This window comes from Amblyraja radiata, chromosome 2 (genome assembly GCF_010909765.2).
Source record: "Amblyraja radiata isolate CabotCenter1 chromosome 2, sAmbRad1.1.pri, whole genome shotgun sequence".
In the NCBI taxonomy this organism is placed as follows: domain Eukaryota; kingdom Metazoa; phylum Chordata; class Chondrichthyes; order Rajiformes; family Rajidae; genus Amblyraja; species Amblyraja radiata.
In genome coordinates this window covers 1590917-1618079 of record NC_045957.1, presented here as the reverse complement: position 1 = coordinate 1618079, position 27163 = coordinate 1590917, and the positions used below count along the sequence as shown (strand labels likewise).

Here is a 27163-nt window from a genome sequence, read left to right as displayed (position 1 = left end):
AGTCCAGATCAAGGGGTCACAGTTTAAAAATAAGGGGTAGGCCAAGTAGGACTGAGATGAGGAAACAGTTTTTCACGCAGTGAGTTGTGAATCTGTGGAATTCTCTGCCACAGAGGTCAGTGGAGGCCAATTCATTGGATATGTTCGGGAGAGTTAGATTTAGCTCTTCGGGCTAACGTAATGAAGGGATATGGGAAAAATGCAGGTTGGGGTACTGATTTAGTATGATCAGCCTTGATCATATAGAATGGCGGTACGAACTCGAAGGGCCGAATGACCCACTCCTGTATCTCTATGTTTGGTTCATATCCCCCGAACCTTTGTAATACATGTACCCGTCCAAGTGTTATTTCTGTTGTTTTAGTACCTGTCTCAACAGATTGGTGCTCCATGTTCCTATTAATTCTTTCCCCTCTCACCTTCCTGTGTGCTCTGGTTCTTGATTCCTCAACGCTGGGCAAAAAACAAAGTACCTTATCTCCGCCCCTGGTGCCTTTATGCGCCGCCATAAGATCACACAACAGTTTCCTGCGCTGCAAGGGATGAGGTCGTAGGCTGCCCGACCTCTCTTTATTGCTAATGCCTCCTTTGTAACACCCCAAGCCAATGCTAAGGTGGTACCAGAAGAAACATACTCAGCCGTGAACTTTCCCGCGACATTTGCCAGCGTTTGCATTGCATAGCAGCATTTAGAAGAGTTTTATCCCACCGACCTACACGGAGGGTTGTGGAGGGGATGGGGGATTGACAGCAATCAGTTACGCCACCTACCCGCACTCAAACATTGCAGGCCGGGGCTGCAGCGAGAGCACGCCGCTGCCCCACAATGTTACCCGGAGATTTCCGCGGCACCAGGTCCCGGCCAGGAGCCGGTGGTGGTACTGTGCCCCGAAGCTCCGGTTCCGTATGGGACCCGGTGATGTGAGGTTATCCACTTTGGTAGCAAAAACAGGAAGGCAGATTACCATCTAAATGGCGTCAAATTGGGAAAAGGGAAAGTACAACGGGATCTGGGAGTTCTTGTTCATCAGTCTATGAATGTAAGCATGCAGGTACAGCAGGCATTAAGAAAGCGAATGGCATGTTGGCCTTTATAACAAGAGGGATGGAATATAGGAGCAAAGACGTCCTTCTGCAGTTGTACGGAGCCCTAGTGAGACCAGACCTGTGCAATTTTGGTTCCCTAATTTGAGGAAGGACATTCTTGCTATTGAGGGAGTGCAGCGTATGGTTACAAGGTTAATTCCCGGGACGGTGGGACTGTCATATGCTGAGAGAATGGAGCAGCTGGACTTGTACACTCTGGAGTTTAGAAGGATGAGAGGGTATCTCATTGAAACATATAAGATTGTTAAGGGCTTGGAAACGCTAGAGGCAGGAAATATGTTCCCGATGTTAGGGGAGTCCAGATCCAGGGGCCACAGTTGAAGAATAAGGAGTAAGCCATTTAGACCGGAGACGAGGAAACACGTTTTCTCACAGAGTGGTGAGTCTGTGGAATTCTCTGCCTCAGAGGGCGGTGGAGGCAGGTTCTCTGGACGCTTTCAAGAGAGAGCGAGACAGGGCTCATACAAATAGCGGAGTCAGGGGATATGGGGAGAAGGCAGGAACGGGGTACTGATCGAGGATTATCAGCCATGATCACATTGAATGGCGGTGCTGGCTCGAAGGGCCATAATGCCTCCTCCTGCGCCTATAGTCTTTTGTCTATTGCCTATTGTGTTCAGCTTCACTCGGCCCTGAGCAATAACGACCCCACATCCCCTCCCTATCCACACTTGCCCTTCCTCAACCTCCAGTGTGGGCCCCACACACTGTAACTCCTTCCCTGTCCAGTCGGCCCTTGCTCAATGTCTCATTGCCCAACGCCAATCACGGGCGCTCTCCCAGCGCCCAATGTGCCGCCAGCTCTCGCTTGCACCTGACCGCTTGGGCTGTCCCATATAAACCCGCATCACAGATGTACAGTAGCTCCCGTGGACGCCCTGCGGAAGGTGAGTCGCTCCTTTGCTCCTGGGACACACTGTGAGCGCTGAGACTTACCCGTAACTTTTATACGGAGTCGCACAAAGCTGCAGACTTTATATTTAGAGCGTAGAAGGCTGAGAGATTACCTTATTGAAGTGTATAAGATCACGAAGGGAATAGATAAAGTGAACATGTCTTATCCACAGGGTAAACGTTTCTAAAACACGAGGGTGTATGCTTAAGGTGGGAGAGGAGAGATTTAACAGGGACCTCATGGGTAACTTTATTTTTAAGATCATGTGGCAGTCCGTATCTCGAATAAGCTGCCAGAAGAAACTATGGACGTGGATACAATAACAACTTCGAAAAAGAAACATGTGGGCAGTTATATTGCTTGGAAGGGATTAGAGCGATGTGGGTCAAGTGCAGGCAAATGGTACCCTCCCGTAATATTAAGTTGTATAAGGGGATGGCACGGACAAGGTGATGCGAAGGGCCGGATTACGTGCTCGATTACTCTACTGCGCAGGGGCTCAGGTCACGGGTTTCTCTGGAGCAGAGAGGGTTAACGAGAGGTTTCCACACAGGCGAGGGGTGGGCGGGGGGCGGGGGGGGGGGGGGAGAGGAGGCGGAGGGGTGGGACGGAGGGGAGGCGGGAGGGGTGGGGGAGGGGGCGAGCGGGGAGTGCTGATGCGGGAGAGGAGTTAGTTTTCGCAGCCCGTGTGTAATGGGAACACGAGTGGAGCAGTAGACGGCCCTTCGGCCTCTCGTCTCCAGCATCATTCAAAAGTTGAGCGCCGGATCTCAGCCTCAAACACACTTCCCTCACCGTTTGAGAACAGTTGAAACTCGCTAGACCATGAGATCTTGAAGCACATGCAGCAGGTTATTTTTTTCATGCAAAAGCAAGCTTCATGAGGAAAACCCTGTGGGTCGAGCGACATCTGTGGAGGTCGATGTTGTGGATCGAGATCCTACATCAGCATCTCCCCACAGATGTTGCCCGACCCGTTGAGTTGCCCCAGAAGATTGGTTAATGCTCCAGATTACAGCATCTACAGCGCCGCGGTTCTTTGTCCTCAAATGTTATTGTGTATCCAGTCACGCGCCTTGGAAACAGGCCTTCCGGCCCATCGGATCGGTGCCAACCACGAAGCACCCGATCACTGACACCTGGCCTGTGATTATCCCATTTCATTTTCAGCACTTTCCATTAACTCTTACCCGATTCTGACGGGGGGTGGGTTGTGGGGGGGGGGGGGGGACTTACATCTTGGGATGCAGTTGGAAAGCGGAGTACCCGGGGAGAGCGAGCAAATTCCGCATAGACAGCAGCCGAGCTCCGGATCGAAGCCGGATGTCTGGGGCACTGGGGTGCCTTAATTCAAAGGTGAATCTCGCAACGTTGCGGGGAAAGGGATGAAGCACTGGCTTTACTCGAGAACTAGCACGAATTAGATAAGTGGCATGACACCTTCCCGCGCTCCCCTTGAATGGCTGGGCGCTCGCTCACACCTGTCCTCGGCGTGAATCACATCCCGTGTGTTTGGGCCCCGCAGGATGAAGTCGCGTCGCCTGTTGTTGCTCGCTTCTCTCTGTGTGATACTGCACCTAATAAAGGCACAGGGTAAGTCCTACTGTGTCCGAGAGAGGGCGGGACGAGGATTGGGTTGAAGGGGGGGGGGGGGGGCGGGGGGGGTCAATGAGGCTGGGAGGGGGTAATGGGGGGGGGGGGGTGATGGGGGGCGGGGGGGGCGATGAGGCTGGGAGGGGGGATGGATGGGGAGGGGGGGGGGTGATGGGGAGGGGGTCTGTGTCTCTCCCAGTCTGTGTCTCTCTGCCTGTGCGTCTCAATGTAAGTTTGTATGTCTGTTTTTCTCTTTCTTTCTCTCAATCTCTTTGTATCTCTGTGTGTTTGTGATGTTGCAAAGCGTTCAGGGGGTGTGGTTCTGAATCTTGACAAAGGACATTGCGAAGGTATGAGGTATGAATTGACAATGAAGGAACACACATCGTAGAACAGTTCAGTACAGGGCAGGCAGGCCGACCGTGACCGCGCAAAATATGACGGCAATCCAAATAATCCGTTTATGTGTAAGAAGGAACTGCAGCTGCTGGTTTAAATCGAAGATAAGCACAACACGCTGGATTAACTCCGCGGGACAGGCGGCATCTCTGGGAAGAAGGAATGGGTGACGTTTCGGGTCGTTTCAGATCTGAAGAAGGGCTCGACCCGAAACGTCACCCATTCCTTCTCTCCAGAGATGCCGCCTGTCCCGCTGAGTTACTCCAGCTTTTCTTATGTGTAAATAATCCATTTACCTGTACATAGTCCATTTCCCTCCATTCCCTGTTCGTAGATCTGCCTAAATGATTCCGAAATGTTGCTATCATTATTTCACCATGAAAAGCATTCTTGGTATCTATTAGTCTCGGTGTAAAAATAACTCACAACAGAAATCTATAAACTTTAACTATCTTACCCTGAAACTATGCCCTCCAGTATTTGACATTTCCAACATGTCAAATAGACTATCTACCCTATCTATGCCTTTCATACTTTAAATACTTCGGTTGGGTCCCTCTTCAACTTCTGAAGGCCCAGATAAAACAATCTGACTGTTTATAGACACTTTATAGCCAATACCCTCTAATCCCGACATCATTTTGCTAAAGTACTTCTGCATTCTCCAAAAACGCCTTATGATTCCTGTAATGAGCCAATCAGATCCACACTCCAAATGGAACCGAACCATAGTTTTATACAAATGTAAAATGACCTCTTATCTTTCATACTCAACGTTGAAGGCAACATATTATACGCCTCATTTACCACTTTCAAGGAGTTTTGGATTCGCCCCCAAGACACCACTGTACATCAATCCACTGATCAACCTGCCATTTACAATGCACTTGCATTTGATCTCACATCTGCCCGGGTTAAACAGCATCTGAAATCTCTCTGCCCAAAGTCCCAATTCATCCACAGTAGTGGCTTCACAGATCTACGCAGCACAGAAACAAGCCCCTCGGCCCAACCTGTACCCGCCGACAGAGATAGGGAAGAACAATGGAGGACCAGACGAGGGGGGTGGTGGGGGGGGGGGGGGGGCGCACGGAGAGGGGGCGAACAATGGAGGAGCCGGCAGGGCTAGTCTGTAACTTAGTTAAGGTGAGGTAGAGCAGGCTAGGAACCCATTTCTTGGAGAGCAGGAGGAAGTGGTATGATCTTATAAAGGTGTACAAAATCATGAGGGGAACAGATAGCGTCAATCTCCCCCAGGATAACCCCCCGGGGAATCATAAACCACTGGGAAAAGGCTTATGGTGAGATGGGAAAGATTTAAAAGGAATCCGAGCAGCAAAGTTTCTATTCGATGCTGGGTGTATGGAACGAGCCGTCAGAGGTAGTTGAGTCAGGTACAATAGCAATATTTAAGAGACATTTCCACAAGCATGTAGATCGGAAAGGTTCTGAATGATATGGTCTAAACGCAGGTAAATTGACTAAATTGGAGGCAGCATGGGCGTGTGGGCAGAAAGGCCTGTTTCTGTGCTATATGACTGAATGCCTTTAATATTTGGGAACTGAGTATTCACTGAGAGGGAATAATCGAAGGAACTTAGTATTGGTGCAGACATTATGTTGGGGAATTGATGGTGATAAAGGCCGGCAAATCCGCGAGGTCTGCTGTTGCGGGTGCTGGGCCGACGGCATGTATCTACGCTGTAAAATTCAATGGTGACAATATCCACGAAAGTAAAGGGAGTGGAACTGGGGATGGCGCGTGCCTTGCTGCATGACTTTGCAGCTGGCTGCTCCTGTATAGACAGACGTTTCACTTGGAGGTTTGTGCCGCAGAGAACTTGGCTGCTGGAGTTCGAGCTACGCAGTCGACCACTCACCGACACCTCGCTGACCCCAACAACGCCATTGATGGGAACCTGGACACTATTTTCCGGCACGGATCCTGCAGCAGCACGAGGAAACAGTACCGCCCTTGGTGGAGAGTGGATCTGCGGGAACATTACCGCATCTTCGTGGTCAACATCACCGCCTCCAGCCGCTGGGCCCATAGGCTGGTAGGTGCCGAGATCCGCATCGGGGACTCGCTGATCAACAATGGAAACGACAACACTCTGTAAGTGGGAACAACATCACTCTAAATGAGAACACCACCCTTCCTCCCACCGTGCACACCCCTCTCTCACAAACACTACCCACCCACATACACTCCCCGGCCCCACCCACAGACACCCCCACCCACAGACACCCCCACCCACAGACACTTCCCCACCCACAGACACTCCCGCACACACACACTCCACACCCTAAGACACTAACCGCACCCACAGACACTCCTCCACCCACAGACACTCCCCATCCACAGACACTCCCCCAGCCCAACCCACAGACACTCCCCACCCCCACACACAGACATTTCCCCAATCACAGACACTCTCCCACCCACAGACTACCCCCACCCACAGACCCTCCCCCCAACCACAGCCACTTCCCCACCCACAGACACTCCCCCACTTCAACCCACAGACACTCCCCCCCACCCACAGACACTCCCGCACCCTAACCCACAGCCACTCCCCCCCACCCACAGAATCTCCCCCCACCCACAGCCACTTCCCCACCCACAGACACTCCCCCACCCAACCCACAGACACTCCCCCCACCTACAGACTCTCCCCCCACCCACAGACACATCCCCACCCACACACACTCCCCCACCCCAACCCACAAACACTCCCCCCTCCCACAGACACTACCCCCAACCAAAGATACTCCCTCCATCCACAGACAATCCCCCGCCCACAGACACTCCCCATCCACACACACCGCCACACACAGACACTCCCCCACTCACAGACACTCCCCCACCCACAGACACTCCCCCCCACCCACAGACACTTCCTCACCCACAGACACTCCCGCACCCCAACCCACAGCCACTCCCCCCACCCACAGATACTCCCCATCCACACACACCCCCACACACAGACACTCCCCCACCCACAGACACTCCCCCTCCCACAGACACTCCCCCACCCACAAACACTCCCCCACCCACAGACACTCCCCCACCCATAGACACTCCCCACCCACAGATACTCCCCACCCACAGATTCTCCCCCACCCACATGCACTACCCCACCCACAGACACTCCCCACCCACAGACACTCCCCCACCCACAGACACTCCCCCCACCCACAGACACTACCCCCACCCACAGGCCCTCGCCCTCTCACGTGCACCCTCTCCTTCACAGGGTCTCCCCTCCCACGGACATCACCCTCGCACCCCGAAAACCTTACAACCAAACACTTGAACTGCACAACATCTCCTCACACTCCCCTTCCCATCGACCGACCCGCACACATTCCCCAACTCAGACACCCGGACGCCCAGACGCATTTCAAACCCAGACGCGGCCTTTATCCTCGCTCTCTCTCTCCCCAGCTGTGCGAAGATCAACTCGATCAGTAACGGTCAGACCGCTAACATCTTCTGCGAGCCAGCAGGTGTCCACGGTCGGTTTCTCAACGTCTTCTTGCCGAGGTGCAGGGCTTACCTAATGTTGTGCGAGGTGGAAGCGTTCGGAATGCCTGATCCCCACTGACCCTGCTCATGGCGTGAGTACCGCCTGCCACCACCGTTTGCCATCACTGTCGTGACCGTGGCCATCTCTCCTCTATCCCTCATCCTACCCTCCCATGTGCTTCGACTCCTACAATACAAATTTATTGTCATTTAAGCCCCAGTGAGACTCAAACGAAAAAAAAAAGAAAAAAAAATCCTTCCTTGATTCCTCCCTCCCCTCCATCCTCCGCTCACCTATCCACCCCCTACACCCCATCGATCCCCTTCCCCTCTCTCCTCTCCCGCTCTGTCCACTCCCTTCCTCTCCTCCCAACTTTCATTTCCCCCACGTATCACCCCGCTTTCCCCACCTCTCCTCCCCCATCCCCTTGCATCTGCTCCCCTCCACTCTCTCCTCCCTCCACTCCCTCCCGCTCCACACTCAATACTATGCGTCCACCACAGTGAAGCTCAGAGTTCATTGAGTTTACCCAACACCATTTCCTGACTAATGTGCATTCCTTCAGTTCCTCCCTCCCACTAGATCCTCGTCCCTCTAGTTTTTCTGGGAGATTGTTTGTGTCTTCCGTAGTGAAGACAGAACCGAAGTACTCATTGAACTGTTCAGCCATTTCTTTGTTTCACATTATAAATTCACCTGTCTCTGATTGTAAGGGACCTACATTTGTCGTCACTAATCTTTTCCTTTTTTCATATCTGAAGAAGCTGTTCGCGTGAGATTTTATGTACCCGCAAGTTTTCTTTCATGCTCCCCCCCTCCCCCCGCCCAATTAACCCCCTTGTCCTCCTCTATTGTGTTTTTAATTTCTACCAGCCCTCTGGTTTGCTGCTTTCTCGGGCCAATTTATATGCCACGGTTGAGCCGCCTTCCCCGTTTAATTTTCCGCCAGAGAAGGATGAACATTTTTTGGAGTTCCTCAATGCGGGTTTTAAATGTTTTCCATTTGATCTCCACCGTAACCCCTTTAAGTTTAATTTGCCAGTCTATCCAAGCTAATTCCCATCTCATACCTTCAAAGTCTCCGTTCTTTATGTTCAGGACCCTAGTCTCTGAATTAACCGTCACTTTCCTTCCTAAAGCAGAATTCCACCATATTATAATCGCTGTTGCTCAAGGGGCTCTGCAAAACAAGATCGTTAACTAATCCTTCCTCATTACGCAATACCCAATCTAGGACGATTCTTCTACATATTGGTTTGAAAAAAAAAACCTCCCGTAAACATTCCAGGAACTTCTCCTCCTCAGCGGTGCTACCAAGTTCGTTGGCCCAATCTATATGTAAATTAAAGTCACCACTGATAACTGCAGTGCCTTTGCTACACACATCCATAATTTCCTGCTTGATGATATCCCCAACATCCCGACTGCTGTTTGGTGGTATGTAGACAACCCCAACAAGCGTTTTCTGCACTTGGATCGTTCGCAGTCTTTGTCATCCTGGAGCCATGTCACCGTAATTCCAACTATGTCATATTCCTTAACTAATAACTGCACATTCAACCCATCCACCTTATAACAAATGCTCGCATTAAGGCACAAATATTTCAGGTTTGTTATTTTTATCTCCCTTCTATCTTTTGCTTCTGTCCTCCTTTTATGTACCTCCTTGCATTGGGTCCCACCCTCCTCCCCTGTTAGTTACTGCACTTAAGCTTATGTAATCAAGACAGCTATCCACTCAACTAATTAGGATGTTTCAGCCAAACCACTCCCTGGCTGGTCTGGCTGCAGCTCCGCTGCGCCCTTCAAGGTAATTGCCCCGGGCTGTCTCTTGGCGCTCTTTTTTCAAATTACTCACCCAAGAGAAAACCTTCCTTCAGCCAATCCACTGCCTCACTGGTCGGGCTACTGATCCTCTGCGACCTTCAGACTCAGACTCGATGAAAGGTCTCGGCCGGAAACGTCACCTACTCCTTTTCTCCAGAGATGTTGCCTGCCCGCTGATTTACTCCAGCATATTGTGTCGATCTTCGCTGTAAACTAGCATCTGCAGTTCTTTCTTACTGCAGATACAGGTTTATATCAAAGAGAGCTACAGAGTGCTGGGCTAACAACGCGTCGAGCTATGACCAATATGGAACCAACTTGTGGTTTCACCTTCACGGACCTTTGGACGTGTTCACAAAGATTCATCTGCTCCACTTTTCTACCTGCGGCTATAATATACCCACGGCGATATTAGTTCATGCCATACGTAAACCTCATAGTTTACAGAATTAACTTACACCTGCCATTCTCCTCCAACCCATTTTACCAATTGATCAACGTGGTCCCGAGTAACCACCCCTCCCCTCCACTTTCAATCGATGTGGTGTCTTTGAATTTACAAATTATACTTCGTTCATTGACATCTAAATTGTTAATGTATAAACAGTATGTGTTAGCCCCAGCCCCGATCAAGTGGTGACCAGCTTCCAATCAATATCCCATCTCCTGTGACAGATGCAAGTTGTCACAATTCCATGTGTTGTAAATCTTTGGAGCAGCCCACCCTTGTCAACACCGTGCGGACCAGTGCAGCTGCACTACCGCAAGCACTCGGAGTTGTATCGTCAACAAATAGACACAGCCCTGACCAATACTTGCCTGTCCGAATGCAATGCAATCCGATCCTCAAAAAAGGGACTTTGTTCAATAACCTCTCCAGCCCCCTCCCCCTCCTCCCTCAGTCGGTCACGTCCGCTGTTTCTGGAGGAAACCAGCCATTAACTGACGGCGTGCCGTCTGTTTTTCCTTTTAGAACCTTCCAGTGCTTCCGGCTTGTGCAACGGATTCATTCGAGAACCGGTTGAGGTCCTTATCCCGGGCCAGCTAGGCCCAACATCGCTTCCAGCACCACAACATAGCGAGCCAGCAGTGATTCTGCAGCCGGTATGGAGCGAACGGCAGCAGGGTGGTGGGTGGGAGAGCGGCCGGTGTTGGTCGCCACCCACTGCCGGCACTGGGCCGTCCCCTCTCTCAGCTGTATGCGACCCGCAACCTGTGCATCTTCTGTCTGAATAAATTAGCGCTATGGCTGTTTGCAAGCACTCCTTGTCGCGACTCAATCTGTTTCTGACCACCATTCACACAAGCTGGCGGGTGCAGCAAGTATAGAAAGAAAGACCTGTAGATGCTGGTTTGTACCAAAGATAGTCACAAGGTGGATCCATTCATGAAGGTTCCAGAGATGCTGCCTGACCACTTTGTGTCGATCATAGCAGCAGCATGGATAGGCCGTGGAGTGGCAAACGGGCCTTCAGTCCAGGGGGCTGGAGCTTAGCCACAGGGAGGCAAAGTTCCAATTGTACATGGCAATGAGATAGCCGCAAAAAATAAATTTTATATTATAGGGCAAATCGCACCAAGGGAGAAAGTGGGGCCGCCGGAAGATCAACGTGGTCATTTTTGTAAAGCGGCGCAGGGGATGGGAGAGGTGGCCAGTGAATATTTCTCCTGCAGAGAAAAGTATGCGGATAATATTGTGGTTTGGATCACGTGCAGGTAGAGGGGATTAAATTGGCATAATGTTCAGCACTGACATTGCGGGCCGAAGGGCGTGTTCTCATTCTATGTTCCTCGGTCTTTATCATGGAGAACGGGACAAATATTTGGTAGATCCGGGTCATAATCAGATGTATCTATCTGAAGACAAGAGAGAGAAATTGCGGGGACACTGGACTAGATATACGAACCATCGTTAGATACGGGTGAGGTGTTGGAAAGCTGGAATGTGTCTAACGTTGTGCCTTTAGGGCTGCAGAAAAATACCTGAGAAATATAGACCAGTTGTGTGATAGGTAACTTACTGTTGTGGATTTTGTAGGATAAGATAGACATGCATTTGGAAAGGTAGGGCTGATTCGGCATAGCTGGTATAGCTTTGTGCATCACGAAATTGACTCCGTTTTTGAAGACGTAATAAGAAGTTCGACGAGGGTAGATTTAGATTATATGTGATTCAGGAATGGCGTAGGCAAGGTACTGCATGACAGAATGCTTTGCAAGGTTAGATCACGGCAGTCAGGCAGAGCTAGAAACAAAACGCTGCACTAACTCAGCGGGATAGTCAGCATTTCTGGTTAATGTTTCGGGTCGAGACCCTTCATCAGACTGATGTCAGGGGAACGGGCGGGACAGGGGTAGAATGTAGGCGGAGACAGTAAGAATGGTGGGAGAGCTGGGAAGGGGAGGGGATGGAGAGAAGTTAGAGAAGTCAATGTTCATATCGCTGCGGTGTGAGCTGCCCAAGCGAACTGTGAGGTGCTGTTCCTCCAATATGCGCCGGGCCTCGCTCTGACAATGGAGGAGGCCCGGGACAGAAAGGTCAGATTGGGAATGGGAGGGGGACTGAGGGGAGGTGTTCAGTGAAATGATCGCCGATCCAGCGCTTGGTCTCGCCGATGTACAGGAGTTGACACCTGGAACAGCGAATACAGCAGACGAGTTTGGAGGAGGTGCAAGTGAACCTCTACCTCACCTGAAAAGACTATCGGACTTCTTGGATGTAGTCGAGGGGGGCAGGTAAAGGGACAGGTGCTGCTTCTCCAGCGGTTGCAGGGGAAAGAACCTGGGGTGAATGTGGTTTGGGTGGGAAGGGATGAGTTGACCATGGAATCAATTCCTAATGAATGAGGACATCTCCGATGACATGGTATGGAAACCCTCGTCGTGGGCGCAGGTGCGGCATAGACAGAGGAATTGGGAGTAGGGGATAGAGTCTTTATAGGGAGTAGGGTGGAAAGAAGTGTAGTCTCCATAGCTGTGTGAGCCAGTGGGTTTGTAATAGATGTTACTGGATACAGAATTGGCTGCATGGGAGGAAGCAGAGTGTGTTGGTGGAAATTTGTTTTTCGGACTGGAGTCATGTGACTAGAGGTGCGTCTCAGAGATCAGTGCTGGGCCAATTGCTATTTGTCATCTACTGTATATCATCTATGAAGAGTTGAATTTTGGGAAGTCAATGACCACGGAACATTTACAGTGAATGGCGGAGCCCCGGGGAGAGTCTTAGAGTAGATACATGGACACATGGAGTAGGCCATTCGGTCCTTTGTGCCAGTACCGCCATTCAATATGATCATGACTGATCATCTCAAGTCAGTACCCCGTTACTGATTTTTACCCATATCCCTTGATTCCTTTGGACCCAAGAGCTACAATAAATCCAACTCTGTCTTCAAAACAACCAGTGAATTGGCCTCCACTGCCTTCTGTGGCAGAGAATTCCACAGATTCACAACTCTCTGGGTGAAGAAGGTTTTCGTCGATTCAGTATGAAATGGCTTACCCCTTATTCTTGTGACTCCTGGTTCTGGACTCCCCGAACATCGGGAACATATTTCCTGTATTTAGCCTGTCGAATCCTTTCAGAATGTTATATGTTTCAATAAGATCTCCTCTCATCCTTCTAAATTCAAGCGAATACAAACTCAAGCGAACCATTCTTTCATCATATGCCAGTCCCACCATCCCGGAAATTAACCTGGTCAACCTACATTGCACTCCCTCAATAGAAATAATGTCCTTCCTCAAAATAGGAGACCAAAATTGCACGCAATACGCCAGGTGCGGTCACACCAGGGCCATGTGCAACTGCAGTTGGACCTCCTTGCTTCTAAATTCAAACCCTCTATTCTCCAATCGACAGGAACTGATCCTGAATCTATAGACCATTTGAAAATGATTACCAATGCATCCACGATTTCAGGAGCCACCTCCTTGAGTACTCTGGGATGCAGACCATCAGGCCATGGGGAATTATTTGCGTTCAGTCCCAACAATTCACCGAACACCATTTCCTGACTAATGTGGATTCCCTTTAATTCATCCTTCCCACTAGATCCTCGGTCCCCTAGTATTTCTGTATATTACTTCCTTAGTGAAGACAGAACAAAGTACTCGTTTAACTGTTCGTACTCGTTTAACTGTTCAGAGGGATAGAGTTAGCTGAAAACGGCGGCACAGATAGAAGAGTGGTGGAGATGGCTTTTGGCACGCTATCCTCCGCCAGTGAGGGAAATTGATACAAAGGTTGGGACGCGAAGATATACTTGGAATTTTATCAAGGCATTTGAGAATATTCTACGTGGTAGGTTAGTTTAATAATAGGGATTAAGCCATTTAGAACGGAGACGAGGAAACACTTTTTCTCACAGACAGTGGCGTGTCTGTGGAATTTTCTGCCTCGGGGCGGTGGAGGCAGGTTCTCTGGATGCTTTCAAGAGAGAGCTAGATAGGGCTCTTAAAATATATATAGTGTATAGATTGTTAAGGGCTTAGACACACTAGAGGCAGGAAACATGTTCCTGGTGTTGGGGGAGTCCAGAACAAGGGGCCACAGTTTAAAAAAATAAGGAGTAAGCCATTTAGAACGGAGACGAGGAAACACTTTTTTTCTCACAGAGAGTGGTGAGTCTGTGGAATTCTCTGCCTCAGAGGGCGGTGGATGCTTTCAAGAGAGAGCTAGATAGGGCTCTAAAAGATAGCGGAGTCGGGGGATATGGGGAGAAGGCAGGAAAGGGGTACTGATTGGCGATGATCAGCCATGATCACATTGAAGGGCGGTGCTGGCTCGAAGGGCCGAATGGCCTGCTCCTGCTCCTATTGTCTATTGTCTATATATTGTCTAAATAGCAGAGTCAGGGGATATGGGGGGAAGGCAGGAACTTGGTATTGATTGGGGATGATCAGCCATGATCACATTGATTGGCGGTGCTGGCTCGAAGGGCCGAATGGCCTACACCTGCACCTATTGTCCATTGTCTATTGTTAGTCTGGAAAGTTAGATGAGATTAATTTGAAAGCAAGCAAATGGTGAGAGAGAACGCTTGCTTTTCTGATTTGAGTTCCGTGGTACAGGGGACGGTGCTGGGTCTTGTTACCTACGCTGATGATTTCATGTCGTAATTGGATATTGACATGGATACATAACTGGTTAGCGGACCGGAAGCAACTAGGAATTAACGGATCCTTTTCAGAATCGCAGGCAGAGACTAGTGGGGTGCCACAAGCCCAGATTTACAATATATATTAACGATTTAGACGAGGGAATTAAATGAGACATCTCAAAGTTTGCGGATCACACAAAGCTGGGTGGGAGTGTAAGCTGCGATGAAGATGCTATGAGGCTGCAGTGTCCTGTTTTGTAGAGGGCATCGGTCTTGACAGACCAGCCCAGTTTGTTATCAAGGTGCACTCTCAGATATGTGTTTGTCTGCACCACCTCAATGTCCACCCCTGCAGTGGTAACCGGCTGAAGGGGGAGCTTGGACCTACAGCCGTTAACAACCGTCTCTTTGGTCTTGGTTGTATTCAGGATGAGATAGTTCTCTTTACTCCAGTCACAGAAAACACTGGTCAGGTCCCTGTATTCCTCCTCATGTCCGCTCCTGCTATTATCCCCGTTTTGTATCCAATTATGTAGAATAATTTTAATATTAAATTATTCAATATTATTACCAAAACACTTAAAACCCCATTGGAGCCAGATCCAAAACAAATAATATTAGGAATGTCAGAGGGGTGCGCTAATCTAACGATATTTCAAAGACGCTTCCTTGACTACGGTTTAATAACTGCGAATAAACTTATACTTAAATTCTAGGAAAATATAAAAGTCCCCACAGTGAAGGTGTGGATCACAGAAATGACCGGGACACTACATCTAGAAAAAATAAGGTTCGTCTTGACCGACAAACCAGATGAATTAAAAAAAATATGGTCTCTTTTTATTGAATTTCTTCAATACAAACTCAAAACCGATGGTGGGGCTGGTGAGCGGGCGTACGGAAAGGTAGTTTGATATATCTCCGCTTATAACCATATAACCATATAACAATTACAGCACGGAAACAGGCCATCTCGGCCCTACATGTCCGTGCCGAACAACTATTTTCCCTTAGTCCCACCTGCCTGCACTCATACCATAACCCTCCATTCCCTTCTCATCCATATGCCTATCCAATTTATTTTTAAATGATACCAACGAACCAGCCGCCACCACTTCCACTGGAAGCTCATTCCACACCGCTACCACTCTCTGAGTAAAGACGTCCCCCCCTCATGTTACCCCTAAACTTCTGTCCCTTAATTCTGAAGTCATGTCTTCTTGTTTGAATCTTCCCTATTCTCAAAGGGAAAAGCTTGATCACATCAACTCTGTCTATCCCTCTCATCATTTTAAAGACCTCTATCAAGTCCCCCCTTAACCTTCTGCGCTCCAGATAATAAAGACCTAACTTATTCAACCTATCTCTGTAACTTAGTTGTTGAAACCCAGGCAACATTCTAGTAAATCTCCTCTGTACTCTCTCTATATTGTTGACATCCTTCCTATAATTGGGCGACCAAAATTGTACACCATACTCCAGATTTGGTCTCACCAATGCCTTGTACAATTTTAACATTACATCCCAGCTTCTATACTCAATGCTCTGATTTATAAAGGCTAGCATACCAAAAGCTTTCTTTACCACCCTATCTATATGAGATTCCACCTTCAAGGAACTATGCACGGTTATTCCCAGATCCATCTATTCAACTGTATTCTTCAATTCCCTACCATTTATCATGTACGTCCTATTTTGATTTGTCCTGCCAAGGTGTAACACCTCACATTTATCAGCATTAAACTCCATCTGCCATCTTTCAGCCCATTTTTCCAAATGGCCTAAATCACTCTGTAGACTTTGGAAATCCTCTTCATTATCCACAACACCCCCTATCTTGGTATCATCTGCATACTTACTAATCCAATTTACCACCCCTTCATCCAGATCATTGATGTACATGACAAACAACAAAGGGCCCAAAACAGATCCCTGAGGCACCCCACTAGTCACCTGCCTCCAACACGACAAACAGCCATCCACCATTCAGCCACTGCTGAATCCATCTTGCTATTCCTGCATTTATACCCAACAGTTTAACCTTCTTAACCAACCTTCCATGAGGAACCTTGTCAAAGGCCTTACTAAAGTCCATATAGACAACATCCACTGCTTTACCCTCGTCAATTTCCCTAGTAACCTCTTCAAAAAATTCAAGAAGATTAGTCAAACATGACCTTCCAGGCACAAATCCATGTTGACTGTTCCTAATCAGACTCTGTTCATCCAAATGCTTATATATATTATCTCTAAGTATATTTTCCATTAATTTGCCCACCACTGAAGTCAAACTAACAGGTCTATAATTGCTAGGTTTACTCTTAGAACCTTTTTTAAACAATGGAACAACATGCGCAGTACGCCAATCCTCGGGGACTATTCCCGTTTCTAATGGCATTTGAAATATTTCTGTCATAGCCCCGGCTATTTCTACACTAACTTCCCTCAATGTCCTAGGGAATATCCTGTCAGGACCTGGAGACTTATCCACTTTTATATTTTTCAAAAGTGTCAGTACTTCTTTTACTTTGAAACTCATAGTATCCATAACTACTCTACTCGTTCCCCTTACCTCACATAATTCAATATCCTTCTCCTTGGTGAATACCGAAGAAAATAAATTGTTCAATATCTCCCCCATCTCCTTTGGCTCTGCAGATAGCTGCCCACTCTGTTTCTCCAAAGGACCAATTGTATCCCTCGTTATCCTTTTGCTATTAATATAGCTGTAGAAACCCTTTGGATTTACTTTCACCTTACTTGCCAAAGCAACCTCATATCTTCTTTTAGCTTTTCTAATTTCATTCTTAAGATTCTTTTTACATTCCTTATACTCCACAAGCACCTCATTTACTTCATGCTGCCTATAATTATTGTGGATCTCCCTCTTTTTCCGAACAAGATGTCAAATTTCCCTTGAAAACCAGGGCTCTTTCCAATTTTTACTGTTTCCTTTCAACCGAACAGGAACATAAAGATTCTGTACTCTTAAAATGTCCCCTTTAAATGTCCACCACTTCTCTTCTACATCTTTCCCATAAAACAAAATGTTCCAGTCCACTCCTTTTAAATCATTTCGCATCTCATCAAAGGTAGCCTTTCTCCAATCAAAAATCTCAACCCTAGGTCCAGTTCTGACCTTCTCCATAAATATATTGAAACTAATGGTATTGTGATCACTGGACCCGAAGTGCTCCCCAACGCATACCTCCGCATAAGCTGCCAGAGGAGGTAGTTGAGTCACGTGACAGGAGAGCCATCTCCTCTTAGGAAATGGCCTAGCGAATCTCCTTTGGACTGCCTCCAATGCAATGATATTCTCTCTTAAATAGCAGGCACAGAACTGTGCATCGTTCTCCAGGTATGACCGCGCCAACACTCTGCACAGTCGTAACATTAAGAAACAAGAGACTGTGGGTGTTGTATGTTGAGCAAAACACAAAGTGCTGGAGGAACTTAACGGGTCAGGCAGCAACTGTGAAGGAAATGGACAGAACACTTTTTCAGATTGATGTGTAAAGTTACCTCTCTCCGCTAAACTCCAGCCTCCTGCAATAAATCCCCACACTTGTGTGATTGGTGCACATGAACAGATTGAGTCGGGACAAGGAGGGTTTGCAAACAGCCGTAGCATAGATTTATTCAGACAGAAGATGCACAGGTTGCGGGCCGTACCCCGGCTCAGAGAGAGGACGCCCCAGTGCAGGCAGGTGGTGGCCGGGCACAGGCCCGTCAGACGGGGACCGACGGGCTGCAGCACAGATCCAGGTCGGGGACGGAGCGGAGCGGAAGCCATTAGAAGCCTAGTGGGAAGGAGCGGGGCAGACTGTGTTGCCGGCAGAGTGCTCGGCGTCCGCTAGCGGCTCCGCCCCAGCTTCCGGTCTCCGGCCGCTTGCGGAAGTGGTTCTTTCTCCGGCGATGATTCCTCACCCAACAGCCCACTGTCGTTCGCTCGGAGCCGGCTGCACATTCCATGGATGGATCGCGGTTAAGTTTTGCTTGAAGCGGGGCAGGGCAGAGCGGCCCAGGGTTAAGGCCCGGGATCTGTTCTCCACCCGGATTAGCTGCATAAGAAGGAAGCGCAAAGTGGAGATTGTCGGTTCCGCGCCGGTGTATCTGAAAGAGAGGTCAGAATGAGGCGGCCGCGCCTCCTGCCATTCCCTCCCGCGCAGCTCGCTGCATGGGGCCTGCAGGCGGCAGAGAGAGCTCCGGGTCACAGCCGGAAACCGTCTGCAGCGCCTGTTTGTAGGGAGAGAGAAAACGCGAAACTACCGCCCTTTAGCCCAGGGGTGGGTAAACAGCAGGGACCTACAATGCACAACACAACCTCATCACAGAGTGTAATCAAAATGAACTGTAGTTGCTGGTTAATACCACAGAGAGAAACAAAATAGTTCAGGGTAGTGTTAGTGAACGGGGTAATCGCTGGTCGGCGCCGACTCGTTGGGCCGAAGGGCCTGTTTCCTCTCTGTATCTCTGAAGTAAGACGGCTAAAATGCTGGAGTAACTAAGAGCGTCAGGCAGTATTAGAAGAACATGGATAGGTGACGTGTTGAGCCTGAAGAACGGTCCGGCCGGAAAAGTCACCTGTCCACATTCTCCGGAGATGTTGCCGGTCTGCTGAATTACTCCAGTATTTTTTGTCTAACCATGACATAATGCGATATATATCGATCAAAGCCAGCGCAGATTTTGGAATTGAAATCGCGTTTGATTCATGGCCTCAGAGGGCGGGCATTCATTTCGCCCATACATCGGACAGGTCGGCAGTTAATGCCTATTCTCAGATGCTCGACGAGTAAATTGTAAAGATGAAGAAGAGAGAGAGAGAGAGAGAGAGAGAGAGAGAGAGAGAGAGAGAGAGAGAGAGAGAGATGAGATCGAGGAGAATATATGCTGATATCTTGATAAATTCAGCTCTCGCTCTCTAGAGATCACTCTCTCTCTCTATTCTCGTCTCGCTCGCATCCTCGTGTTGTTGTGTGTTTGTGTTTTGTTGTTTGTTTGTTCTTCTCGCGCGCTGGCCTCTCTCTCGTTCGCGCTCCTCTCTCTCCTCTCTCTCTCGTCTCGCTCTCTCTCTCGTCTCGCTCCTCTCTCTCTCGCTCGCTCTTCTCTCTCTCGTCTCCGCGCGCTTTTTTTTGTTGTTTTGCGTGTGCGTGAGCGACACGTAATTGTTGAGAATCTGTGGTGAGAGAGCAAATGCGAGACGTTAGAGTGAGCATAAGTTTGTGTATGTCTGTATGAGAGAGAAAGTTTATGTGTTTGAGTGTGAGTGTTTGAGAATGAGTGTGAGAGTGAGTGTGAGAGTGATTTTCCGAATCTGGTTTGAGAGAGTGAGTGTCACAGTTAGAGTGAATATAAATGTGTGTGCGTGTGTGTCATTGTGTGTCTGTTTTAGGAGACATGACATGACTAGCAGGGCTGTGGACCCATAGCCAGACGTTGAGATTCGGCTGGGGAAATGGGACGTGGGAGCGGAGAGAGGAGGCTGGTTGAGAATTGGAATATGCGATTGAATCACAAGACTTATTCTCACCGTGAGAGTTAGTGAGGTTCGTGTGCCCCGAAAGCCTCCACCTCACAGAGTACCAGGCATGCCGTCTTCCCGGGGATGGTGATGGTCATGAACCGCCCGTGCACGCCCCTTGGTTTGCAGTTCACGTAGGCAGACTCGCCCGGGGGAACATTCACTTCCGTTGCACACCTGTATAAACAGACGGACAATAAGCAAGGTATCCAGTTTTTACATTTTGTAGAAGACGAATGAATCATAACGTATCAACACAGTTAGAGGGTTTTTCTGTAAGGTAAGAGATACTGACAGGGTTGACAATGTCGGGGTGGAAATGCCAAAGTCTAGAGGACGCAGCTTTAAGGTGAAGGGAATGTCGAAGGTAATTTAGCGGGGCAAGTTTTTTTTACGTCTGGAACACACTGCTGAAGGTGGTGGTGGAGGCAGATAGATAATGGCGTAAAAAATGGCTTTCGCGAAATTACAGAGAATAGACGGATCTGGATCACATGCAGATAGAGGAAATTAGTGTAACTGGGCATCACGTTGGGCATCATGTGGGCCGAGGAGTCCGTTACTGCGCAGTGGAATACTACGTTATACGAGGGGGTGTCTGAATGTTCGCGAGCAGTTGGATTGTCCCTGTGATTGGCGTGTTTTGGGGTTTCTTGCGGCCTGAACATCTCGGGGTTTACATGTGTCAGGGTTTGCATACACAGGGTATACGGGACTCGGGGTTTCGGTATCGGGGTATTACATCTGATTTCCTTTGCCGTCGACTGCCGCAGAGTCTCCAATGAGGATCGAGGCTCCTCTGATGCCGCCTCCCAAGTGGCCGGCGGTGATTTTCACGACGTAGACGTGGTAATGGTAGAACATGTCAACGCTCCACCAGGGCGACGCCTCCACCTTGGTGCTGCTGCACGATCCCATCTCGTAGTTGGTGTCCGTGTTCCTGTCGATAGCATTGAGGGCGTATCCGCGGAAGTCCAACAGACTGGACTGGGTGGCGCGGATGGTGGCCAACAGGTTGCCTGCACAAAGCGCGAAGACGGAGTCAGACTTTATATTGCACTCAGTTTCCGCAAAGGGCGGCGTAAAGATGGGGTCCAAGGGCAAACGTCAGTATCCCCACCACCCATCACTTCCGCCCACTCTGCTACCCGTGGCTCAGTGCCTTCAGGTCTACCTGTCATTCATTTATTAAAACCGCCTCTTCCGTCTCTACACCGTCCCGTCTCCCAATCCTCGCGACTTTGACCACCAATGATCCACCATCACTTCCCATCACTCCCCATCCCCTCGCAAGTCAACGAGAGAGCAGGCAGAGCTTCCAGACGTACTGCTTTCTTCAGCTCCCCTTGTGTTGCGAGCAGACCTGGGTCACTCAGACGCTCACCAGTGCTCCCCCCACCCCCTTCCGATCAGCACCAGTGCGCCCAATACCCATTCAGGAGCGAGTGCAGGAATCCTGTGTCATTCCCACAGCAGGTTTAGAACCAGCGATAACTGAGACACAGTAAAAACCTTACCTGTGGAGGGGTGAGGTTTGGCCACGCCCCAGACACATACAAAGACCAACAGTAAACGACTGTCCATCGTGTTGGAAGATTGCCGCAGACAGGGTACCACTTGTCCTCTTGTCCTTGGGAGAGAAATGCCAGCTTTATTAATTACAGACGGGTGTCGCTGCTCCGATGTGCTCAAGTCACTGCCGTCTTGGGAGGGTTGCAGAGAAAGACAAGCCCGGTAGCAGGCCATTCAGCCCCATAGGTCTATACTATTCAGCTCAAATGTCTCTACTATCCTTTCTGCTTTACAGCAGCCTCTTCGTTTCACCCACTTGACCCCCCCCCCCCCCCACCCCCACCCCGCCTTCCCGGATCCCCAGGAATAGCGTCTCTGCTGCTCACTTCACAGAGCCCGTGGTAGAAAGAGCAACGCTCCCCCCACTCTCCGGCCGATGTCTCCAGTTTCATGTTGGAATTAGGAACAGCCTTGGGAATGTTGATAAAGTGCTTACCCAGGAAAGACTTTCAATTGAACCGTCAACATCTGGTCTTTAACCTCAAGGATATGCTCTGGTGTTTGACATTTCTAACCTAGGATACGCTGTCCATATCTTTCATATTTATAAACGAATCTATCAGCTCTCTCCTCAACCTCCAATTCTCCAGGGAAAATGATCCGACTTTTTCCAACGCCTCCGTGTAGCTAATAAGCTACATGGAGTGGTTGGAAAATTGTCATGCAGAGCTAAAGGCACAACATCTGTAGTTTTAAGCAGCAGTGGTAAGAATAAGTTGGGCAAACCTACTTGTCCAATTACATTAGCAACCAGTGCCCGCACATAATTGCTTGTTGGGGGTTATGATTGCAGTTTCCCAAACCTTCTTCATTTCCCGTTTAGCCCCACCGGTCAGCCCACTGAACTTGCTTGCTGTAACCTCTTCAGATGGTTCAACTTTGTCAACTCTACCTCATTACTACTGTAGATCCCACCACATTGCCCGACAATGTTAACCCCTTCCGAGTAGCTCGAGTAAATCTACCCCAAATTATATTGGTTAACTCCGTCCCCCTCCCCGCACCCCCGCCCTCGTTCAAGTGCCACCCGCCCCTCTGCTCCAGATGAGACCCCAATCTTCTCACAATTTAAAATCCTCCCAACTACATCGGATTTGCAACCATTCATACCTCTGCCCTATCCTCCTATTTCTCTTCTCAGTAATGCTGGCCGCTGGAAGTAATATAGACACTAATACCATGGAGCTCCTGTTTTATCAACCTTCTTGTAACCACCCTGTATTCACTTTGCGAGTCCTCATCCTTTTGATTTCCAATGTCGTTGGTAGCATGGATCAGACAGCCTACAACCGCATTTAGATTCTCACAATACCCTCCCAGAGCAGAATTAGCACAGGTTATGTACAGCTAATGTACAGATCCTAGGGCTGGATGGTCTGGGTTAGCTGTCCTGAACTCAGATTCCACCTCTCATAGCAATCATCGGAACATAAGGCTTTACTCTGCAGCCTATGTCCTCGCTGCGACATAATCCCTCATCTACCGAGGAACATAATCTACCAGAGATTATTTCGTGGTTCCACTCCCCCAATCGCAGGCTACACTCAAAGCACAGCAAAGGTTTCTCACCTTCCGCAGTGTCCTCGCGGGAGCTGAGGAACCTTCTCCTGCTCCGTGTTTATATCCAGGCAGCTATGGGATGGCTCCGCGCCCCATCGGTCACATGTCGACCAGAGCCGCCCTTCCATTGGCCAGTCGCCTCGTACTATTTGCTCAGTCTTGGGCAATGGGGCATTGCGCAAGTGCGAATGAAAGGCGAGAGGGTGTGCAATGTGAGGCGGCCGTTACTCGGGCAGTGTGAGGCAAGAGAAACGTTCCACGATAAAGCGGAAGTGTGGAGATGGTGGGAGCACAGGGCTGAGTCGGGCGGTCGGGACAATGGGGGAAATCGACCTTTGGAGGAACACGACACAGAACTAAGGACGTAGGAATTCATGGGGAGGGTATTAATGGGCTGAGTCTACAGAGTCAGGACGTTTACTTCCACAAAGCTATGTCATTGAAGATAACACGGGCATATTTCTCCAGTTATTTAAATATTCAATACTCTCTAAATAAAGATACCCGCCTTCATAACAATCCTGGACATCTTACAAATAGACACATGGATATAGATACATTGACAATAGGTACAGGGGTAGGCCATTCGGCCCTTCGAGCCAGCACCGCCTTTCAATGTGATCATCCACATTGGTACCCCCGTTCCTGCCTTCTCCCCATATCCCTTGATTCTGCTAATCCGAAGAGCTCTATCTTATTATCTTTTGAATTCATCCATTCAATCGGCCTCCACTACCTTTTGAGTCAGAGAGTTCCACAAATTCACAACTCTCTGGGTGTTACAGTTTTTCCTCATCTTATTTCAAAATGGCTTACTCCTTATTCTTAAACTGTGGTCCGTTGTTCTGGAATCCCCCTATGCCGGGAACATGTTTCCTGCCTCTAGCATGTTCAATCACTTAATAATTGTATATGTTTCAATAAGAACCCCTCTCATCCTTGTAAATTCCAGTGTATACAAGCCCAGTCGCTCCATTCGTTCAACTTATCTCGGGAATTAACCTCGTGAACCTACGCTGAACTCGCTCAATAGCAAGAATGTCCTTCCTCAAATTTGGAGACCAAAACTGCACACAATATTCCAGGTGTGGCCTCACCAGGGTCCTGTACAACTGCAGAAGGACCTCTTTGCTCCCATACTCCTCCTCCTGTTATGAACGCCAACATGCCGGGAAATCATGCTTGACTAATCTTCTGGAATACTTTGAGGATGACAGTAGGAAAATGGACAACAAATTCCAGAAGATTAGTCAAGCATGATTTCCCCTTCGTAAATCCATGCGGACTTGGACCGATCATGTTCTTGCTATCCAAATTCGCCGCTACTACATCTTTAGTAATCGACTCATGCTTCTTCCCCACCATCGATGTCAGGCCAACTGGTCTATAATTACCTGCTCCCTCTCTCCCTCCTTTCGTAAATAGTGGGATAACATTAGCTACCCCCCAATCCACGGGAACGGATCCAGAATCTAGAGAACATTAGAAAATGATCCCATGTTGAATGCCTGGTACGAGGGTGGGTGTGAGCGAGCACCGCGCACAGTATCTTGGCGGGGTGTTTATGAAAACAGCACACCCAGGTTGTGGTTGCTGGTTAAAATTGGCCAACGTATAGAATGTTTAATCTGCCAGGGTTGCACGCCTCGAACACAAGCTTCCCGGTTCCCAGGTGGAAAAGTCCAATAAGGCTTCACGGTTGAGCTAAAAAAACAGGACGGGGAAGCCGCCCTTCAATGTTAATCGGCAGCTACGTCAACTGGAAGAGATGATCCCTGGATCCTGCATCATTTCAGCCAGACAGATCTGTGGACAGGAAGGGTTTGGAGAGATATGAGTAAGATGCAAGTAAATCGGACTAGCTCAGCGTGTCAACTTGGTCGACAAGGACAAGGTGGGCCGAGGGGCCTGTTTCCATACAGAACAGGTCTACGACTGTGACTCTGTCACTGTTGACGAGCTGCCGACCTTCACAACCCATGCGCGTGGGAGTCCGATCAGCCAATGGGCCACACAATCTCACAGCTGACCCCTACCTCAGCTCACCTTGGCGGAGTTCTGTGAGCAGTTGGTAAAGACATAGCTGATAAAAAACTCAGTTGAATAGATCCGTGATACACAGAACTGCAGTCTTCCCGCTGACATACTGGAGAACCCCCTCCCTTTCCACTCACCCACTCTGTCATAGATGACGAACCACTTCGTTTAGCCTGGTGCAGCCAAATAATGGAGCTGAAGGAATGGGTATCGAAGTAAACGTTATGGCAGGGAGAGAGAGTTCAAGGCCGGTCGAGCCATCACTTGAATGCTCCCGAAGTCCCCCTTCATGTCTGTCTGCCGTAAACGTTCACCCTTTGTTCACATAGAGTAGCTCCATTTTTGTTTGAATAGTCATGGCCATGTATCTAGCCTCATATCACTCCGTGTGTCCTCTGGGGGAGCAGAGCAAACCCATTGGATCCCCTGTTCCTTGCGGTGGTGTCGTTAGATGTACTTATCATAGAAATAGATCAATATTTGAAAGATTGAGGAATTGGTGGTCACGGGGAATTGGAAGAGAAGGAGGGTTGAGACCAGCATTAATCAGCCACCATTATATAAAATGACGACTTGAGCCACTGAAATATTGAACTAAACACGAGGTGCTGGAGGAACTCAGCGGGTCAGGCAGTGTCTGTGGAGGGAACGGACAAAGGACGTTTTGGGGCAAGACCCTTCCTCAACCTGGATGCCATTGTGCCTGGGAAGTCAAATCCTACTCCTATTTACATGCATTTGTGAACCAGTTTCCTCTTGTTCTTAAATGGTGATATCTAATACTAAATCTTCGACAGGAGGAAACACTGTTGTACATCGACACTGAGGACACCTCGGGATCATGCCATCTCATACACTCCAGAGTAGGCATCGTTTATAATAATCCTATATAGAGGGTTCCTGGCGCCAGATAGAAACATAGAAACAAAGAAAATAGGTGCAGGAGTAGGCCATTCGTCCCTTCGAGCCTGCACCGCCATTCAATATGATCATGGCTGATAATCCAACTCAGTATCCTGTAAGTTTCTATAAGATCTCCCCTCAATATTCCCTACGTTGGGCGAGTCCAGAACCAGGGGCCACAGTCTTAGAATAAAGGGGAGGTCATTTAATACTGAGGTGAGAAAACACGTTTTCTCCCAGAGAGTTGTGAATTTATGGATATCCCTGCCACAGAGGGCAGTGGAGGTCAAATCACTGGATGGATTTAATAGAGAGTCACATAGAGCTCTAGGGGCTAGTGGAGTCGAGGGATATGGGGAGAAGGCAGGCACGGGTTATTGATAGGGGACGATCAGCCATGATCACAATCAATGGCGGTGCTGCCTCGGAGGGCCATATGGCCACCTCCTGCACACATTTTCTATGTTTCTATGTTTCTATGTTTCTAAACTTCTAAATTTCAGCGTGCACAATCCGAGTCTATCCAGTCTTTCTTCATATGAAAGTCCTGCCATCCCAGGAATCAGTCTGGTGAACCTTCTCTGTACTCCCTGTATGGCAAGAATGTCATTCCTCAGATTAGGAGACCAAACTGTACACAATACTCCAGGTGTAGTCTCACCAAGATCCTGTGCAACTGCAGTAGAACCTCCCTGCTCCTATACTCAAATCCTCAAATCCTCAAACAGATCCTCAATCCACAAACTATACTCAAACAGATGGCTCATCCGGTAAATATTTAGTCTATTGTCACGTGTACCGAGGTACAGGGAAACGCTATTTGTTGCGTGCTAACCAGTCAACCGAAAGACAATAAATGATTACAATCGGGCCTTCCACAGACATACGATAATGGGAATAATATTTAGTGTAAGATAAAGTGCAGGAAATCCGATTTATGATAACCAGAGGGTCCCCAGTGAGATCTATGTGTGGTTACAGATTGTTAACCTACTGATCGTTTCACATAAATATGTTACCTCCTATCCCACGAGCTTTGACTTTCCACGTTAACCTTTAATGCAGCATCCTCTCAATTACCTGAAAGTCATAGATTTGTACAGGCCCTTCT

General features: G+C 48.8%; 2 protein-coding genes across 2 annotated transcripts in view; one reads left to right on the top strand and one right to left on the bottom strand.

The window, feature by feature from the left end:
- Nucleotides 1-1951: 1951 nt before the first annotated feature.
- LOC116985601 (fucolectin-like) lies at nucleotides 1952-10610 on the top strand. Its single transcript, XM_033040448.1, has 5 exons — nucleotides 1952-1994; nucleotides 3528-3595; nucleotides 5831-6110; nucleotides 7443-7615; nucleotides 10325-10610. The coding sequence occupies exons 2-4, from the start codon at nucleotides 3529-3531 to the stop codon at nucleotides 7600-7602; spliced, it is 507 nt and encodes a 168-aa protein (XP_032896339.1). The 5' UTR covers nucleotides 1952-1994; nucleotide 3528; the 3' UTR covers nucleotides 7603-7615; nucleotides 10325-10610.
- A 7455-nt stretch (nucleotides 10611-18065) lies between these two features.
- LOC116984070 overlaps nucleotides 18066-27163 on the bottom strand; it is a 35142-nt gene continuing 26044 nt past the window's right edge. Inside the window, exons 2-7 of the mRNA XM_033038151.1 lie at nucleotides 25159-25195; nucleotides 23122-23270; nucleotides 21498-21610; nucleotides 20723-20999; nucleotides 19990-20157; nucleotides 18066-18517 (exon numbers count right to left, since the gene is read on the bottom strand). Of these exons, the coding sequence (XP_032894042.1) occupies nucleotides 19998-20157; nucleotides 20723-20999; nucleotides 21498-21610; nucleotides 23122-23270; nucleotides 25159-25195 (736 nt within the window). The 3' untranslated portion in view covers nucleotides 18066-18517; nucleotides 19990-19997. The remainder of the gene's footprint in view (nucleotides 18518-19989; nucleotides 20158-20722; nucleotides 21000-21497; nucleotides 21611-23121; nucleotides 23271-25158; nucleotides 25196-27163) is intronic.